Below are 18,959 nucleotides of genomic sequence, written 5' to 3' on the forward strand. Positions count from 1 at the left end.
AGCTCGGAGTCCTAGCTACTGGACCACCAGGGAAGTCCCAGTTTTCACTTGTTGCTTTTGATGGGCTTAGCTATCATTCTGTGGTCACTGGGTCATTTCATTCATTCGTTGTTCATTTATGAAATAATGACATTCAACAAACACATCTTAGAACCATTTATGTGTCTCTAGTACAGTTAAAAGATTTTGTAGAAAAGGTTTGAAAAATGTTAAATACATCCTCCCTGAGTTTTTAAAACCTTTGTTGGACCCAACAACGCACGCTGAGGTGTCAATGGAAAACGAACCACTCCCTCTAAATAAAAAAGCCATACATTTATTGCAAATCTAGAAGTACCAGAATGTCACAGAATACAGAACAAATCAGCAATCCTGTTTTCATTTTCTTCCAAACATGTAAAAACCTCGATTACTGACATACTGAAATTGGCATACATTTTTTTTTTTCCCATGCACTTAACAGAATGGACGTCTTGAGCAGATTGCTCTGAAACCAGTTATAAATATTAAATTGTATCGAACATTCATAGTAAAAAATGTAGTAAAGTGCTGAAGTCATGAAGCCTGCAAACGTGCCACAAGCTGCGAGCCCCTCCGGGCAGTGACATCTGCCCCGCCTGCCTCGTCCCAGCTGTGTCTGTCTTTGACGGACACTCCGGCCTCCTCCCTGCCCTCCCCAGAGTCTACAGATTGTCCTATTTCTATGGCTGACCCAACGCTATACAAAAATGTAGCAGGCAGTGGTGAACTATGCCACTTTCATTTCAGTGCAGAGAAACATTCAAGCTTGTGTGTACCTGGAACCAAACTAGGCTTGCTAAATTTTTTTTCCCCCTGAGTTGTCAAAAATGAACAGTAAAATGAGTAAAGATGGGGCAGCGGTTCTGACCATCACCTGCAGAGTGAGATTCAGGACACATGAGTACACAGCCCACCTGTTCCCCTCATAACCTGCCCTTTTACAGAAAAAAAAAAAAGTGCACATGAGAAATGCGGTCCGTGTAGTGTGACGCCGAGAAAGCCAGCGGCCGGCTCACCTGGAGACCCCGCAACACGCAGCAGCCACGCGCTCTAGGACGCAGCTCACGCGGCGAGACAAGCGCGTCTGCTGCCCCGTGCGAGGCACAGAAACGCTGCAACGCTGAGGTCGTGAAAAAGCGAATGTTTCAACAATTCAATGAGATATAATTCTGATACAATGAGATGCTCAAGTATTCTTAGGTGATAAAACAAGTCATTTAAAAAAGCTAAGGCGATTTGCTGTTCATCCCCCCCTCCCCTTTAAATCACACACCATTGCCATTAAAGTGAAGAATCCTTACAACTTGGCCTTTTAGAGAGTAACTTTACGAATTAAGAGGCGTGTCAAGGATTGCAGAAAGGAGGTAAAAATTCTGCTTATGTCTCAGACTTTCTTTCTTTTGATTATTTTATTCATTCTAGAATAACTTAATAATAAATAGTGGTTTAAATTAAAGACACAACAATCACATATTTCTGAATAATTAAAAAGCAATAGGAAATTCATTTCTGAATGCCACGCTGTGTGTTCTGTATTAAAATGCTTCTGGTAAATGACTGGCCGTACAAAGAAGTGGTCATCTTCACATTTCTGAAGTTCAAGTTACGTATATTTTAAAACATTTCCATTTACTGGCCAAAGGTTTGGTCTTAAATTGTACTTTGTTTCCATGGAATATCTGGAAAATTCAGAGGCCCTAATGTGTTAATGGAAACCTCATATTTTTTTTTTTTTTTAGAATTTTTCAAGGGATTTTAAACAATTTTTTCATAGTTCTGAAAATGAGGAATTTTTAAATGATGTAAGTTGTTTTTTTGTTTCGAGTGGCCGATTTCATTTCAGTGGCCTGGGCCAGATGTCATTTTCTACGATAGTAGCTTATCAAATGTGAGAGCTCTTCAAACCACTTTGCCAATTCATGTCCCTATTTTAAAGCTGGAATGTAACCCAGACTCCTCCTGTGTGTCTTTGTGTTGCTACTGAATCCAGCCAGGCTGATGTACAAAAAGGTGTTCCACCGTTTTTGTTTTGGCATAAAAAACAAGCAAAAAAGAAAACTTAAAGAAGAAAACAAGAAGGATGTTGGTAGTGGTTCACGCATACATTCCCTTTGAAGTGCACTCGGAAGGCGGGCGGGTGGTGCGCCGCCCTGCCGCCGGCCCCCACCGCAGGTCCTCCCCAGCCCCGGACGCTCCGGACGCGGGTGTCAGACGGGCTCCGTCCCCGCAGGGGCTCTGTGCTCCGTCTTTCCCAGGTCCATCTCCAGAAAGTCTTCGGGGATGTCCTGCAACACTTTCCCGCGGGGACCCTCGGCCGTGCCCTCCCGGGCTCGGGGCCGGCGGCATAGCCCCCGCTTGCAGGGTCTCACGAGGGCGAGGCACACGGCGGCCACCGCCATCCCGGCCGCGCAGGAGTAGAAGGCTCTGCTGTAGATCCTGCTCTGGTCCACCAGCAGACCTGCGGGGGCAGCGGACGTTAGCCACGCAGACCCCGCCCCGCCCCAGGCTCCCCCAGCCTCAGCCCCCTCTCGGCTCGCTGCCTTCCTGCTTCTGTCTGGCTTCTTTAAGAAAAAAAGAGCTTGGAAGGTGGGAGTGTTTTCTAGACAGGAGAGGAGACGCAGGCAGGACCCCCCCACCCCCAAGCACCTGAGAGAATTCTGTCACTTTGTATGTTCTTTGTGGGCGGGTCTGTTCTGATCTAGAATCTAGAACATGCGATCAGGGAGATGTTCATTTCCTTGGAAAGAAAGCTGACATCCTCTCCTGAAAGGAAAGAGCTCTCTGATCTTCACCCTGGTCCACCTCAGGTCACTGGGGTAATAAGAAGATGTGTAATCATAGTAACCTCAAGGACTTGTTTCCAGCCCAAGATATAAAACGGGGCTTCCCAGGTGGCGCTAGTGGTAAAGACCCCTCCTGTCAATGCAGGAGATATAAGAGACCTGGGGTTCCATCCCTGGGTTGGGAAGATTCCCTGGAGGAGGGCATGGCAACCCACTCCCGTATTCTTGCCGGGAGAATCCCACGGACAGAGGAGCCTGGCGGGCTACAGTCCACGGGGTCGGAAAGAGTCGGACATGACTGAGAGACTTAGCACACAAGATATAAAACATCCTTCCTACTAGGAAATGTTCCGAAGTGACCAGTGAGTGGAGTATCCGCAGAGTGCTGCTCTGCGTTCAGTTCCCTAAAAGCTATGCCCCGAAGGGATGCTGGCTTACAGAAGCCCCTCAGTCCTGTTTTCCAAAAAGTCAGAGTGTAACGAGGTCAGAAATCCCTGTGTCCCCCGCCAAGCGTCTCACCAGGCGACCCGGCAGCAAATGCTGAGGCGGCTCGGGCTGCAGACCCAGTCCCTCCCGACCCGGGCGCCGATGCCCCCTCGGGCTGCAGGCCCAGTGCCTCCCGACCCGAGTGCCGATGCCCCCTCGGGCTGCAGGCCCAGTGCCTCCCGACCCGGGCGCCGATCCCCCCTCGGGCTGCAGGCCCAGTGCCTCCCGACCCGGGCGCCGATGCCCCCTCGGGCTGCAGGCTGACAGGCCCCGGGGTTCACTTCCTCACAGTAAATCAAGAGAGGTGGCTCAGATACCATCCATCCTGACACCTCTAAAATTCTCCGCAAGTATCAAGATCAATAGAGGCTGTTTTTCTTTCGACTTGAATAGGAAGCTCGCACGATTCGTAACAGGACAGTGCCCTTGTGTGTGGAATCTCAGCTGTGCCAGAGGTGAGAGCACCTACGGAACAGGAGCGGACTCAGAGAGGACAGACCGGCGAGGAGGAGGGGCGCGGGGGCTGGGGGGATGCGGCGGCACGGACCGGGCGTCGGCAGGCGCGGAGGAGTACGTGTGGGATGGGTTGACCCCGGGTCCTGCTGCGGGGCACAGGGAACCGCAGCCAGTATCCTGGGGTAAACCATCGTAGAAAAGAGGGGGGAAGCTTAGCCCACAAGGGTGCTCCTTTGTGTACACAGCTCACCTGCAAGAGGGGGTCCGGCCAGCCCCGAGATGCTCTGGAAGAAGACGTAGACTCCGGCGGCCGACGACATCTTCTGGATGCCCACGACGTCGTCCTCGGCGAGCAGCGGGATGTGGGTGCCCGCCACGGTCCCGATCATGGCCCCCGAGAAGACGCTGCAGGCCAGGAGGCCCCAGAAGCCCGTGGCGAACGTGAAGGTGAGCAGGGACAGGGCCAGCAGGACGACGCAGACGAGCTCGATGTAGACCTTGCGGATGGGCTCCCGGTTGAGGACCAGCCCCGCCCCAATGCGGCCGAACACCTCCGCCACGGCCATGGCGCAGAGCAGCAGGGCCGCGCGGTCGCGGTCCAGGCCGAGGCTGAGCCCCAGCGGGATGATGTACAGGGACGGGGCGAAGAAGCCCAGCGTCACGAAGAGCCCGAAGAGCGTGTAGCAGATGAAGCTCCTCTCAGTCAGCACGGAGAAGTCCAGCAGCGGGGCGCCGGGCCGGCCGCGGGCCTGCACCTCGGCCGCGGGCTCCACCGCCCCGGCCGGGTGGCCAGGCGCGTTCTTCGGTGAGGTAGTGAGCTCTACTCCTGAGTCGATGGAGTCGATGGAGGTGCGGGTCTTCTCGTTCTCCAACATGTACTGCGCTTCCTTCCGGTGCTCGGGGGCGGGGGTCTTGGGGGTCCCCGGTGTGCCGACGATGACGATTGGTCTGAGCAGCGCGCCGCAGACCACGAGGTTGAGTTGCAGGAGCCCCACGAAGAGCATGCTGTACCTCCAGCCGACGGTCTCCTTCAGGGCCGTGATGGCTGCAGGGGGCGGGCGGCGAAGCAGAAAGAAAACCAAGGTCAGAAGGGGACTCGGGGCGGGGAGAGCGGAAGGCAGACAGCTGCAGATGAGGGGCTAATGGAACAGTAACGGCTCAGCTGGGACTTCTGCGGTGGCTCCAGGACAAAGAATCGCCTGCCACTGCAGGGGACCCGAGTTGGGTCCCCGCTCCGGGAAGACCCCACCCGCCCAGGAGCGACTTAAGGCCATGCGCCATGACTGCTGAGCCCACGAGCTGCGACTCCTGCAGGCTGAGAGCCTCAGAGCCCGAGCTCCACAACAAGAAAAGCCACTGCAGGGAGAAGCCCTCGAACCGCAACTCGAGAGCAGCCCTCGCTCGACACAGCCAACGCGGCCTTGAAGACCCAGCACAGCAAGAAAGATGACCTGACATGCTTTATTCCTGGGGGCTTCTAGGACTCGAGGAGGAGGAAGATGTATCAGGACAAGATGGAACAAACATTTTCAGCCCAGGCTTCCAAGGGAGCTTTGGGGGTGCCTTCCTCCAAGCAGGGGCACAAGAAATGAACAAAGCTTGTGACCCACATGAGGGTGCACGCAAAGTGGGCCCCTGGCCCGTCTTGGGTCATAGACCTCGACCGGAACACAGCTGGGAGCATTCTTCAGCGGCGTCTGAGATGCCCCTGTGCCGTCCCCACAGAGGTGACAAGGACTTGTGTCCGGGAAGCCTGACTACTGACTCTCTGGTCTTTTTCAAAACAGAACTTCCACCCTTTGAGCTGGATCCCTCTCCAGCCACTCGTTCAGCTCTCAGCAGTAAGAGACGAAGGAGAAAATCAACTAAGAATCGGAAAGCTCATAGGATTATCCCGGAATTAACAGTTACTGTGTGAACACCGTCCAGGGTTGTCAGTAGCTGTGTTGATGTCGTTTTCCGCTTTCTAGTCTGTGGGATGCTCTGCCTACCTTCCTGCCAGCCTAGAGGCACCCTGGAGGCCAGGGGGGGACCCTGGCATGGGGAGAGGGAGTCAGGCCGAAGGAGGCTTCAAGCTCCCCAGTGACTAGAGGATAAACAGGCCCCACAAGATTCCAAGTATCTTCGTCATCATCCCAGAAGGTGAAACGATGTTCCTGAGAATTTCGCTTCACCTGATTCTCACTCTGTGAGAGCTGACCGTCCGGTTTAAGAGTTGTGGTGACGAAGAAGACGGGCTTAGCGAGACAGTCCCGTCTTCCGGGCCAGGCGGCTCCATTTACTTCTTCAGCATTTTTTTGCTCCCACCTCTTTCCCCCGTTAATGTGGAAAACTCAGAATTGCAAACTTTCAGGCTTGGGTATTTTCAAGTGCTTTTGACCTTCCTCTGGCAATAACTGGTTTCCTTTTCTCCATCTAACATTCCTTGGTGCCTGCCCGCCAGGTGCCAGGGATGAGCTATGGAGTAAAGCCGACCCAGATGCAGTTACCACCTTCAGGGGATTCGCAGGCCACTGACTGTTCCCTCAAGGTTTTATTCTGAAACATTTCAAACCAACAGAAAAGTGCAGAGAGTGACACCCATATGCCTGCCATCACCGAAATTCAACAATGAACAGCTTTCTGTCTGCATATTTACAGGCACGCATACATTAATTCTTCTGAACTATCTGAAAAGCTTCAGACGTGACATATCACCCCGAAATACTACATCTCCTTTCAATTCCACCGCCACTCACGGACACATTCACCAAAGAACAGAGGCGAATCCAGGTCTCCAAGGTGATTTCTCTGCCACTGGCTAGTGAGATTCACAAGTTCACAGTGAGAGAGGGAAATAAACCAGGGGATTCCCCATGAGATCATCCACACACAGCTAATGAACTCGACTTTACCAGCACAATTTAAATCTGCACCGAATATGGCTCTTTTGACCAAGGAGAGAAATAGAACAGTATGAGCAGTCCCCAAATCTATTTTGGAATGGATGGTTCAAGCTTCCTCGCTGAATATATGCCGTGTATCTTCCTATGGGGTTGCAAGGAGTTGGACATGACAGGGCGACTGAGCACACGCATGTGCATGCACACACATGCACACACAGAGCTTCCTATTTATGTAAACTTGGATGAGTATTAAAATGTTTGAACTCCTAAAATGGGGGTAAGGGAGGATAGATCCTGAAAAGGTGCCTGACCAGAGAAGACACAACCTTTCCTTCTGCCCGATCTAGAGCAAGAGCCAGCTCACATGGACACGCACACTTTGGTCGTCCACTTACCTGGCGCAAAAGCAAACATAGCGAAACATTCTCCTGTGGAAGCAACCGCCGTGACCACGGAGCGCCTCTTGTCAAAGTACTGAGACAGGATGGTGACAGTCGGCAGAAAGCTGAAGCAGAACCCCAGGCCTGTGATGGGACATCGACAGGACAGTGAGAACCACATGGCGGCTGATGCCCGAGGCGTGCGTTCAAAGAGCTGGGATTTGGGCGCTTATTTTAGAAATGATTACATTCAGGGAGCCCAGAAATTCATTCTGGAGCAAAGAAAAGCAGGTTTCATCAGAGGTCTGGAAAAACTGCAAGAGCTGTTTTGGGAAACTTGTTGTAAAAAAAAAAAGGAACAGAAAAATCTGTTTCATGGGATTTTTTTTTCCCCCTACTTTTCTGCAGTTTCCCCCCCAGATTTATATAATCCACAATGCACAGAACCCTTATCAAACATAGTTTTTACATAAGGCTTCTATTTGGAAATAAATGAGTTTTTGTATGTGCAGAAATATGGGAAAAGTCTGCAAATCTTAACTATGTACATATATATATAGTTATATATAATCTGAGTAATGTATGGACTCCATTGAAAAGGAAGTTTTCCACATATATGTGCATGTATTTAGTTATATAGAGAGAATTATGTATATATATGTGTGTGTTCAGTCACTCGGTCTGACTCTTTTCAACCCCTTAGACTGTAGCCTGCCAGGCGCCTCTGTCCATGGGATTTCCCAGGCAAGAATACTGGAGTGGGTTGCCGTTTCCTTCTCCAGGGGATCTTCCCAACCCAGGGATCAAACCTGCGTCTCTGGTGTCTCCTGCACTCAGGCAGACTGTTTACTACTGAGCCACTGGGGAAGCCCATGTGTATATATACAGGGATAATTATACATAATCTGTGAGTAATATGTGGGCTCCTGTGAAAGGGAAAAAGTTTTCCAAATATATACATGTATGTATGTGTGTATTTAGTTATATATATATATAGTTACATACAGTTACACATATATAGAGAGTTTTATATATACATAGATAGTTATAGAGAGTTATATATAGAGTTATGGAGTTTTTTATATATAGTTATGATATATATACAGTTACGTGTGTGTGTGTGTGTGTGTGTGTATATATATATATATAAAATCTGTGACTTCTGTACAGACTCCTTCAAAAGGGAAAAAGTTTTCTCAGACCCCTCAGTCCAGCACTGGCCCCTCCCCTACAGCTCAGACTTCTCACAGCCAGACTTGGGAAATGCTGGTTAAAGAAATTCAAACCTTATTTTGTGAAAAGGACGTCTTGTGCCTGCAAACTCTTGCGAAAGAGAAGTTCTCTTTCTCATCGGTAAATATTAAAACAACATCAGACAGAAAGTCCTGGGCGTTGGGAAGAGGAGCCCCGTTCAGAGGCACAGACGTGGGCGAGCCTTCATTTTAGAGAGAAAAGAGGACGGGAGGAGGAAACACGCGATGGACCCAAGCCCCTCCTTCCCCACTGCTCATTCTCCACACCGTCTCTGGACACGGTACCAGCCCGGGAGACGCTCACCAGAGACGACGCCGATGGCGATGTACATGTGGTAGACCTTCTGCGAGAAGGCGGCCGTCACCATGCCCGCGCTGACCAGCAGGCCGCCCAGCATCACCACCAGGCGGTGTCCAAACCGGCTGCTCAGGACGGTGGAGACGGGGGCTGCAGAGGAGAGCGGACGGGCCTCAGCTCCCAGGCATCAGCCTCAGCCTCCCCGGGAGTCTGTCTTTTTAACTTGTTACTGAAGTGTAGTTGACTTGCAACAAAGTGACTCAGTTACACAAATTTTTGGCTGCACTGCAGCTGGTGGGATCTTAGTTCCCCATCAGGGATTGAACCCAGGCCCCCGGGAGTGAAGCCTCAGAGTCCTAACACTGGACCACAGGGAGTCCACTCCACGAAGGTTTCTCACGGGCTCCCGAATACAGGTCCCTGTGCTGTACAGGAGGCCCTGGCTCTTCATCCGTCCTGCACACGCCTGTTTCCCTGGCTTACCCCACATTCCCTCCTTCCCGCCCTGGGAACCCCAAGTCTGTTCTCTGTGCCTTTAAGTCCGTCGTAAGATCCCATCCTCTAAGATCTCTTTTGGGGGCTCCTCAAAGAAAAAGCCAGATTCCCAGTCTAAAACTTACATCCATCTTCTTAGATGACAGACTCTGACCCACCAGGAGCCCCTATGAAACTGGACATGTATTACATTTATGTTATTCTGGAATAAACATGGGATTTCCTATGACTGTATGTCACTTCTTTTGTTCCTATACTCATTGCTTTGGATTCTTTTGAACACGGCTCCATTTAGGGTCAAATTCCCACTTGACTCTTTTGCAAACGGTATGAAAGCATGGTGGGTTCTGTTATGCATAGCAGAAGCAGGCTAGCTGTGGGACGGATAATTCAAAGTGGCTGACGCGTTACAGTTGGCTTAGCTTCTACGCACTCTGTCCCCCAGGACATTTAAGTCTGGAAAATAAGTTTCCTAGTTATATGTTACTTAGCCTACCACTGCTACCCCCTGAGTACAAGGGACCCGCCAGAGTTGGAGGGAGGAAGAACAATGTGGTGCATGCTGGACAGAAAGAGCAAAACAACCAAAAAAGGACTCCGTGTTGCTGAGGTTGGGCGTACGTATCTCTCAACGTTGGTAGAGCATCAGCTCATATGTTAAGTTAATGTAGTGAATAATGAAATCACGTGGGCCATTTTTAGGCAGTGCGCAGACTCAGGCATTAGCGACCAGGATGAAAGCATTCTGTTTAAGTCCATCTAGTCAAAGCTCTGGTTTTCCCAGGAGTCATGTACAAATGTGAGAGCTGGACCATAAAGAAGCCTGAGCGCTGAAGAACTGATGCTTTCAGCTTTCCAATTATGGTTCTGGAGAAGACTTTTGAGAATCCCTTGGACAGTGAGGAGATCAAAGCAGTCCATCCTAAAGGAAATCAACCCTGAATATTCATTGGAAGGACTGAAACTGAAACTCCAATACTTTGGCCACCTGAGGCGAACAGCTGACTCATTGGAAAAGACCCTGATGCTGGGAAAGATTGAGGGCGGGAGGAGAAGTAGACGATGGAGGATGAGATGGTTGGATGGCATCACCAACTCAATGGACATGAATTTGAGCAAGTTCTGGGAGATGGTGACGGACAGAGAAAGAGAAGCCTGGCCTGCTGCTTCTCTGCTCTCTGGGGTCGCAGAGAGTTGGCTATGACTTAGTGACTGAACAACAATAACGTAACGGCATTTAGAACAATTATCTTCTGGGACTTCCTTGGTAGGTCAGAGGCTAAGAAATTGCACTCGCAACATGGGGGGTCCAGGTTCGATCCCTGGTCAGGGAACTAGAGCCCACATGCTGCAACTAAGACCCAGCGTGGCCAAATCAATGAGTCAGTGAATCAATTACAGTTAAACAAGAACAGTGATCTTTGGTATGATAGTATTAACTGGGTATTTCTTGTTGACTATATTATCTTTGGTTAGAAAAGGGCTAAAAGTTCAACTTTGGAATTTTCTTATTTCGGTTACCAAATGTAAAATTTTGGTTCTAGTTCATGTAAGTTATCTTTCCAAGAAAGTAAACAGCCAATTAGGAAATTATCTTAATCTTCACACCGGAACTAGGAGTGCTTCCATGAAACGTGTAGGAGACGGTGTCAGGACCAATGGGAGAAAGTCTGACTTCAGCAGAGAACAGTGGAACTGCCTTGTGCAGGCAGTGCGGGGCAGAAAACAGTACACTTAGACACGCTCGGGCTTCCCTGGCAGCTCAGATGGCAGAGAATCTGCCTGCAGTGCAGGAGACCTGGGTTTGACCCCTGTGTCAGGAAGATCTCCTGGAGAAGGGAATGGCAACCCACTCCAGTATTCTTGCCTGGAGAATCCACGGACAGAGGAGCCTGACAGGCTATAGTCCATGGGGTCACAGAGAGTCAGATACGACTGAGCGAATGACACTTCAGAAAACTTCAGAGGTAACAGCTCCATGTCAGGATGTGAACCTAAAGTTCAGGAAGGTGAATTCAGCTCCGTTAACTGTCAGGGGTAAGTTCAATGGCCGTCCTTGCTCAGGAAAGCCTGCCGTAGTCCCGATAGGTGGATGAACCATCATGAGACCTCACAGTTATGTCATGTTACTAGGTCTGTAGGGGATGAAGTGAGAGTGAGTATGTTAAGAATTACACCACAATGTATTGTACCTGATGCTGCTGGATTTGGGAGTCCGGAAGGGAACTCCTTTAGGGAAAGAGGTGTTTGGAATTCAGAACATCCCCTCTGGACAACATGTGTAATTTTTCATGCTCTCCTTGCACACATTCCATCTCTCTTCTGCCTGTAGCCACACCTGCAGTTTCCACCTGTTTCCTCAGCGTGTTTTTACGAGACCAGGGCTTGGGATGCTGAGGACCTTTTGATGTTTCTTCTTTAGGAAATGACTAGCTTCCCAGTGAACTGGAGTTTACTGTTGTTCTCAGGATACTCGACAGGATCCTAAGAGCATGCACAGGAGGCCCTTAACACGTGTGCCTTGAACTGACGGCAGTCAAGTCTGGCAAGCAGACCGTCTTCCTCAGCCTCGCTTACCTAATTAGGCGAATTGCCGAGACACACATGCCTCTACGGCGTGAAGCTGGGAGACACTAACCTGTGAACGTCAGGACGAACACGCAGATGGAGACGACCCACGAGATCCTGCTGTTGGACTCACTGAAACTGTCCATTAAGTCACTGAAGAAGACGCCGAACGACTTGATGATGCCGTAGGTGAAGACTTCCACGAAGAAAAAAGAAACGGCCACCACCCAGCCCCATCCACCATCAGGCACTTGAGTATAAACATTGGCTCTACAACAAAGCTGCAATTTCTTATGGGACATTCTTAACCTGAAAAGAAAAAATTAAACCAAGATTAGACCAGCAATGGCCTGAGGGCAGATGATTCTAATACTGGACATCACAGATAAGAGCTACTTACTACAGTTCTTAGGTCAATGAACATTTAAATCATGTGCAGTTAGGATAATGTCTTTGAATAGTAATAATATCTACCCATCTATTTATATATCTGTCCATTTATTTATGTATCTGGCATCTATTATCTATCATCATCTGTCTCCATCATCTACCTATCCATCCATCCTTCTGCCTTGCTAGCTAGTTGTCACCTAACGAACTATCTTTGTGTTGTATATGGAGCCCTTGGGGAAATTAGGTTCCAAGCTATGGCAGTTAATGGGAAAAACTAACCAAACAAAGAACCCAGGCAGAATGTTTAGAGGCACTTTGGAGGATGAAGAAAGGCATCCATGCTGACCGTGAACCCGAAGACAAGTTAGGTGACCATAACTGGTCACCGAACTGAACCGAAGAAATGTGGATCAGAAATGAAGCCCAGGAAAAGAGGCGCACAGGCCACCCTCCAGGGCCACGTGCGGGCGACGCCCTGCATCTGGCCGGTGCCTTCAGAGCTGCCTGCTCCCATCCCATCAGGGCCTGCGGTCGTGTGCGGACGCACCTGCAGGGCCGGAGTGGGGCAGATAGAAACGCGGGCATCTGTCTGCTGGGAGCCGGCTCAGCACGCTCGAGCTCCTCACGGTGCGTCACCCGTGGTGTCTGAGGGCTGGACTTCCTCCACACAGGACCAGCGCTCCAGGATGTGATGGCCAAACAAGGCACCACCAACTCGGGGGGTCTGGGCAGCCAGGGCGCTTAACCCAGTTACCCTCGACTTCACTGTGCTTTTCCATCCAAGTCGCAACAAACATCAGAACAGAGAGTGCTGTGTCACCACTGAGGGGACGCACCAGTTAGTCCTGGAGGGAGGGGCGTGTAAAGGCTTCTGCAGGCGACTGAAGCCCATAAACACGGGCGTTTCAAACCCTCTGCAGTTACGTACGCTTTCAGTCAAGTGTGTTTTTAGCCCAACCAAACGTTAATTTCTACAAGAATCAGAGTCTGTGGTCTCTGAGCTCTTAATGGCAATCCACCAGTCAACCTGAATGTTCACTGCAAGGACTGCTGCTGAAGCTCCGATACTTTGACCACCTGATACGAAGATCTGACTCATTGGAAAAGACCCTGATGCTGGGAAGGACTGAGGTCAGGAGGAGAAGGGCTGACAGAGGATGAGACGGTTGGATGGCGTCACTGATACAGTGGGTATGAATTTCAGCGCACTCCAGGAGATGGTGAAGGACAGGGAAGCCTGGCGTGCTGCAGTCCGTGGGGCTGCAGAGACTCGGACACGGCTTACGAGGCTGAACGACACCACCTTGAGTTTAAGAACCCTTTGAGGACGCACAGCTAGCCTAGCCCTGAGTGGTGGAGCGCAGGTACTAAGGCGGGTTTTATTGCTAACGGAGGGCGAAGGAGAAGTAACAGGACAAACTTCCACCTGGCGAGTAACTGTCAGTTTCTGATACAAGGATCCAGTATTCAGAATTTGCTCTAAGACTCTTTCAAAGCAGCAAATCTGACCTCATTTCATCTTGTTCAGCCTATTGATAGCACGTCAGCCTGGTACTTTGAAAGGACTATATACGCATTTTACCCTCTTACTGTTAGCTATTTGGTTGCATAAAATAGGGCACACGGCACTTTAAGAAGCTTATGTTCCCTGCAGCAAAGGCCTCTGTTTTGATGAGTCCGCGTGTCATGCCTGAGAGTGGAGGGGGAAGATGGGACGCAGGGAATTCGGTGGCTCGGGGTGGAGGCCGACGGTCACAGACCAGCTGACCTCTTCACGTTCCAGCGTGGAAGGCAGCCGCTATCACAGGGAACCCCAAGCCCTCCAGCAGTGGAGGTGTTCCCAGGCCTCCTCCTTCCTTAGGCTTTCTGAGTTCACCCCCAGGATGAGGCGGCTGGGCAGAGGCGCGCCAAGAGTACTGGGAAAGAGTAGTTACGATTGAGAAGGGGAAAAAATGTATCGGGCTGACCAGAAAGTTTGTTCGGGTCTCTGTGAGCTGGTATGGGAAGTGTGACTGAGCTTCTTGGCCAACCCTAGCTGCGCCAGTGTTGGCTTTGGCACCGTGGTCAGCCCGGGAGGGGAGGAGGGGTGTCGGGGGGCCCACAGGCCGCGTCACCCTCCCCTCTTGTTCCCCGACTCAGCCATTCCTTTGAGCTCCACCTTGGAAGCCCGACTCCTTCACTGGTGTCTTAACTGGCTCCACGTGTCTGGTACGATTAATCTTGCTGAAATGCTGCACCGTCATGACGTCGTTCTGCTTGGACTTTTTCAGCACTTTCCTCTTTCTGAAGGACGGAATCCATGGGACCAGCTTGACGTTCCTTGTCCTTCCTAGCTGGACCCCCTACCCTCCACCCCCGTCCGCAGACCTCTGCAGCCTCACTGCTGCTGCTGCCTCTTCTAAGACTTCGCTGGCCAGCCAGGCCACCCTGGACCCCTCCACCTCGGAGCCTCCAGCCCCCTTGCCCGTGGCCGTGCCTCGCCCCCCAGGCGGGAGGCCCCCTCCCTACAGCTGGTGCCCACGAGGTGCGGCCCCATCGCGTCCTCCTGCTCCACGAGGCCTCCTCTGACCCACTCGACCTTAGGGGTCCCTTCGTGGGACAAGCATCCTTGAAAAACGGGGTGCTGTCCACTTGTACGCACTTGTCCTATTTGCTCAGCTAAGTTATAAGCTCACGGAAAACAAAAGCTGGGGCCTGGGTCCCTACAGACCCCCCAGGTACCCTGCACCCCCCCAGGTGCCTGGGCCTACGCTGGGGGGGGCGGTGACAGCACAGAGGTGGCCTCTGCCTCCACGCGTCAGCGCGTGCCGATGATAATGATAAAAACCCTTAAGGCCAAAATCCCATCACATCTTAAAACCATTCAACCGCGTCCTTCTGGAACTCGGCACATTTCCGGCCAGCAGTGGCGGCTAAGTCCAAGGCCACATGGGCACGATCTGACCCAGAAGGGGGCCCTGGAAATCTGAGCATTTTAATAGCGGGCTCAGGCCAACCTGAACAAAAACACATTGGGCTGACATTGATAAAGGCCGCAGGGGGACAAAAGGAACCTCTCTGTAGCTGCTGCAGGACAGAGGCGCGCTCTTCAGCTGGGTGGTACTCAGAGGAGCACAGCTTCCCTGGGGGCTCAACCGGTAAAGAATCTGCCTGCAATGAAGACCCGGGTTCGATTCCTGGGTCGGGAAGATCCCCTGGAGGAGGAAATGGCAACCCACTCCAGTATTCTTGCCTGGAGAATCCCATGGACAGAGGGGCCTGGTGGGCTGCAGTCCGAGGGGCAGCAAAGAGTCGGACACGACTGTCGACTCCCGCGTTCACTAGAGGAGCAGGAGCAGACTGCAGTCTCCGCACAAAGCCGAGGCCGCCTCCTCTCAGAAGGCCCTGGGTGCGGCCGGCGCTCGGTTCTGCTCATGGGGGCCCATCTCTCTGTCTCTCACCCCTTTGCTGTGTGGCCTGGAGAAAGCTGCTGCACCTCTCTGGGCCTGAGCGCCTCACGAGTCAAATGAGGAGGCTGGCTTTGGGACTCTTTAAAGCTCCACCCAGCTCTGGCAGCTGATCCTTTAGTGCCCGATTTCACGACTCCTCAGGTTAAACCGGGTGGCCCAGGGTGCCCAGGGAGCTGGGAGGGAGGCGTGAGTGCCAGGCGATGCCCACGGATGTGGGTGGACAGGCGTCGATGCTGGCGAGATCCGTGCTGGGCCAGCTGGCTACAGGATGGCGGCCGCTGCTTCCCTTCTGTTTCCTCTCTGAGCTCCCCCTGGCTGTTCGATGCCTCTGTTTGTTTTTTTTTTCCCCAAACTTTGTTTTATATCTAGGCTCCTCCCCTGAAGCCAGATGCAACTTCCACCTGCATTCTTCAGGTTGGGGAGGACAGCTCTCCTCATTATTACTGGGGTCACCCTAAAGGGAAGATGACCCCCCAGTGTTACGCCTGTATCATCCTAGTGCACCCTACGCTCTGCTGTGTGGAGCTCTGGAGCTCATGACACAGAACAGTGACGGCACAGCCCGGCTGCCGGGACACAGCGGGGACACCTTGCCCACAGGGCCCACGGCTGCGGCTCCAGACCCAGTGCCGGGCAGTGTGCTGGGCACATCGTATGTGCTTGATGAAAGTTCACTGAACAAAGTATGTGTCCTGGGGGCACTCCTGAGGCGATGCATGGCTCGTGCCCCCCAAAGCCCCGCTGGCAGAATAAACCTTCCCCGGACTCTGCTGCTATGCACTCTGCAGGCCGGCCGGCGTGACAAACGGGTCAGCCTCTGCAAACAGAGCCAGAGACCAAGGCCTGGGGCTTAAAGGCTCTGAGAATTCCAGAACATGGTGATATCTGTTTGCTTTTACGGGTACATTTCTCTGATGGGAAGGGATACTCGTTGACTGTGTGGGGATACAGTCCCGCGACCCCGTGGCCTGGGGAGAATCACTCTGCTCCTTGATCTTCAGTATCAAGAGGTGAACAGGGTGCTTGAACTAGACAGGGATGATCTCAGCTCCTTCCTGCCTCTAGAAACCTCCACTTCTGATAGCCTCTGACCCCGCCTGGCCCTACATGACCCTTTCATCTTTCTCAATTCGTTTCTAAGCCCTTTGACCCAAGGCCCACAGGTCTGCCTTTGTGAGGCTCTTGTGCATTTGTTGAATTTCTGTTTACCATTAACTGGGCAAATGACTTCATCTCTAAGTTTCACCCTCTAAAAGCAGGGGTGAGACGCGGCTACTCTGGAGGGTAAGATGCTCAGACTCCAAACTGGGGTTCCTGGCAGCCATCCCGCCCTCACCCTAATGTTCATCCAAAGGAAGGGGGACGAACAAAACTCTCTGGGCCATTTGGAGTGATTTCCTATGAGCATTTGGTCATCTAATCTTAAATAAATGACTCCTCTGCCAAGGCTTGGAAAGCTGCTAGAGCTGGGAATCTCTCTGTGATTTGATTTCCCGAGAAAAGCTTGGCCCTGGAGGCATAAAGAATGCAAAATATTGGACTGGGATGGACCAGCAGGGTGCTCGTTCAGGGTGCGAGCAGAGTGAAGTCCAAAATGCAGGCTCTGGTGGGCAGAGGTGCTGCTGGTGTGAGCGCAGCCTCCCGAGCCACCGCCTGCCTCCAGCCTTCTTAAAGGCGTAGCCTGGAGAACAGCTTTCGACAAGTTGTTTCCGGCCCTAGCAGTCAGAGCCCGTCTGTATTTAGGTGAAGTTCACCTCCATAATCTATTTAAAAAAAAAAACAAAACAACCCAAGCCTAACCTGGACAGCCATCCCAACTGCTCTGAATCATTGGCTAAACTGGTTCACCCCTTTTACAAGACGGTGATGCGGACACCGAGCCCCTAATTTAAGTGTCCTCCTCAGAGCTCCAGTGAGGAAAGTCCTTTTTGGGAAACCACAGAAGGAAAACTCAGGGTTAGTGGTTCTCATGAAGAGAGAAGAGCTTTTCCACTTGGCTGCATTGTTTATTTACATACTGGAACTCTATCTTGGACAGGCTTCCCTTAATTCAGAGAAGAAGTATTTCTATATTCACCAGGCAGGGTGAATTGTTCCCCGTCCCCACCACCAGATGCTGGGATGGGTGCTTGGACGCGGGGAGACTCCTCCCTTAAAGATCTCTGCACAGCACTTGCGACTATTTTTTGCAAACAAGACCCTGCACCTAATCCACTTACTATGATTTGCAAAATGATGAGATTACCGAGAAATCCCATTCCCAGGGCAGAAACCTCTCTGTGCAGAAAGAGCTGCCCAGGAGTGTCTAAAACTGTGCATACAAAACCAGCGCCCAGGTGGACAAGTTGTCACCGCTTGTTCTGCCCCATTGGCTCCAGGGAAGTCTTTTTCTGAGACTGACGCACTCCCCCCGCCCTTGCGTTTGGTGATAAGTTACAGTGCCCCCTAACAAACTTCTATCACCTGTCTGCTGGGGGAGAGTGGGGCTCTAAGTTTAAAAAAGAAGGCAGGAAAGAAAACCAGAAGGAAGCAACCCATTTCCTCCGCTAGACCATCCTCCCTGGCCACGGCTCCGCTCCCCGGGCGCTTCCCCGTGGTGGGCAGCCCTGGGGACCTTGGAAGTTGAGCGCGACCAGCCGTCCGCTGACAGCCCTGCCGGTCAGGGCAGGCGAGCGGCTGTCGGGGGTCGAGCCTGCCTCCGGGTCGGCAGCCCCGGCGTGTGCGGCGGATGGGGGAAGGCCGGGACCCCCACTTTCCTCGGCGCTGCCTCTGGGGCCGCCCTGCGTGCGCGCCAGCCTGGGGACAGTACCTCTGACATTTCGCTCCCGTGACGCGCGGACAACTTCATGCGGAAAATGCGTGCAGCGGGCTCAGCGCGGCGCCCCCCGCTGCCGACAGCCCGGAGACCCTCGCCGGGGCGGAGCAGGGGCACCCAAAGGCCAGATCTGCCTTTAGGTGTCTTCCGGACCCTCTGTTCCGGGGCCGCTGACAGGCAACTCTTGGCTGCCTACACCGGCGACAGCGCGCCATCCCGGGGCCCCCAGCCTTACGAACTGTCAGAGAGGATTCGGGGGAACACAGTCTCCAAAACGCTCAGCTGCTCAGTGGTTTCCTCTCCCTCCCTCCAACCTTCCCCCACTCCCGGCCACACTAGCCCCCCAAAAGCCCCGAACACAGATTTTCACAAAATCACCCACAGCCCACCATCAAACTTTTAAACACGTAAAATGATAAAAACCAACTCACCAAGTTAGGAGGGAGGAGAATAGACACCAAAGGCTCCCAATTAAGGCGGAGGCCGGGCCGCCCCCTCCTTTTAAGCAGTTCGGGGAACACGAGAAAGGATTAACCCCTAAGGCGTGGGCCCCAGCCTATGGCAAGTTGGTTCCGGCGGGCGAGCCCCGGGCGCCCGGCCCCCCGCCCGCCCCCGCGCCTCGGGCCCCCGGGCCGCGCGCCCCCCGCCCCGCCGCCCGCGCCCGCGCCCGAGCCGAG

The 18,959-nt window shown here is 52.3% G+C and overlaps 2 protein-coding genes across 11 annotated transcripts in view; one reads left to right on the forward strand and one right to left on the reverse strand.

Annotated features, from left to right (window-relative positions):
• The window catches only part of ARSG (arylsulfatase G), a 99,819-nt gene that overhangs the window by 8,207 nt on the left and 72,653 nt on the right, over positions 1-18,959 (forward strand). The gene's annotated exons all lie outside the window — the stretch shown is intronic.
• Positions 295-18,850, reverse strand: SLC16A6 (solute carrier family 16 member 6). 4 transcript variants are annotated; one of them, XM_043446375.1, is made up of 6 exons: positions 18,714-18,850; positions 11,696-11,934; positions 8,569-8,712; positions 7,027-7,155; positions 3,997-4,791; positions 295-2,479 (listed from the first exon to the last, which is right to left on the reverse strand). In XM_043446375.1, the coding sequence occupies exons 2-6, from the start codon at positions 11,925-11,927 to the stop codon at positions 2,229-2,231; spliced, it is 1,551 nt and encodes a 516-aa protein (XP_043302310.1). In that variant the 5' UTR covers positions 11,928-11,934; positions 18,714-18,850; the 3' UTR covers positions 295-2,228. The 4 variants fall into 4 exon arrangements, with proteins under 4 accessions (XP_043302310.1, XP_043302393.1, XP_043302220.1 ...); XM_043446458.1 differs by lacking the exon at positions 18,714-18,850 and adding an exon at positions 14,177-14,279; XM_043446285.1 differs by lacking the exon at positions 18,714-18,850 and adding an exon at positions 12,566-13,435.

The sequence above is a fragment of the Cervus canadensis genome, chromosome 1 (genome assembly GCF_019320065.1).
Source record: "Cervus canadensis isolate Bull #8, Minnesota chromosome 1, ASM1932006v1, whole genome shotgun sequence".
Lineage (NCBI taxonomy): Eukaryota > Metazoa > Chordata > Mammalia > Artiodactyla > Cervidae > Cervus > Cervus canadensis.

Excerpts from the sequence above, each read along its gene's own strand:
- SLC16A6 (XM_043446285.1), bottom strand. The coding sequence starts at position 12,603 with ATGCCCGCGTTTCTATCTGCCCCACTCCGGCCCTGCAG. Across the intron at positions 8,713-11,695 it reads GTTCGTCCTGACGTTCACAG|CCCCCGTCTCCACCGTCCTG; the intron begins GTTAGTGTCTCC and ends TCTCCTCTGCAG. Across the intron at positions 4,792-7,026 it reads TATGTTTGCTTTTGCGCCAG|CCATCACGGCCCTGAAGGAG; the intron begins GTAAGTGGACGA and ends CGCCCCCTGCAG.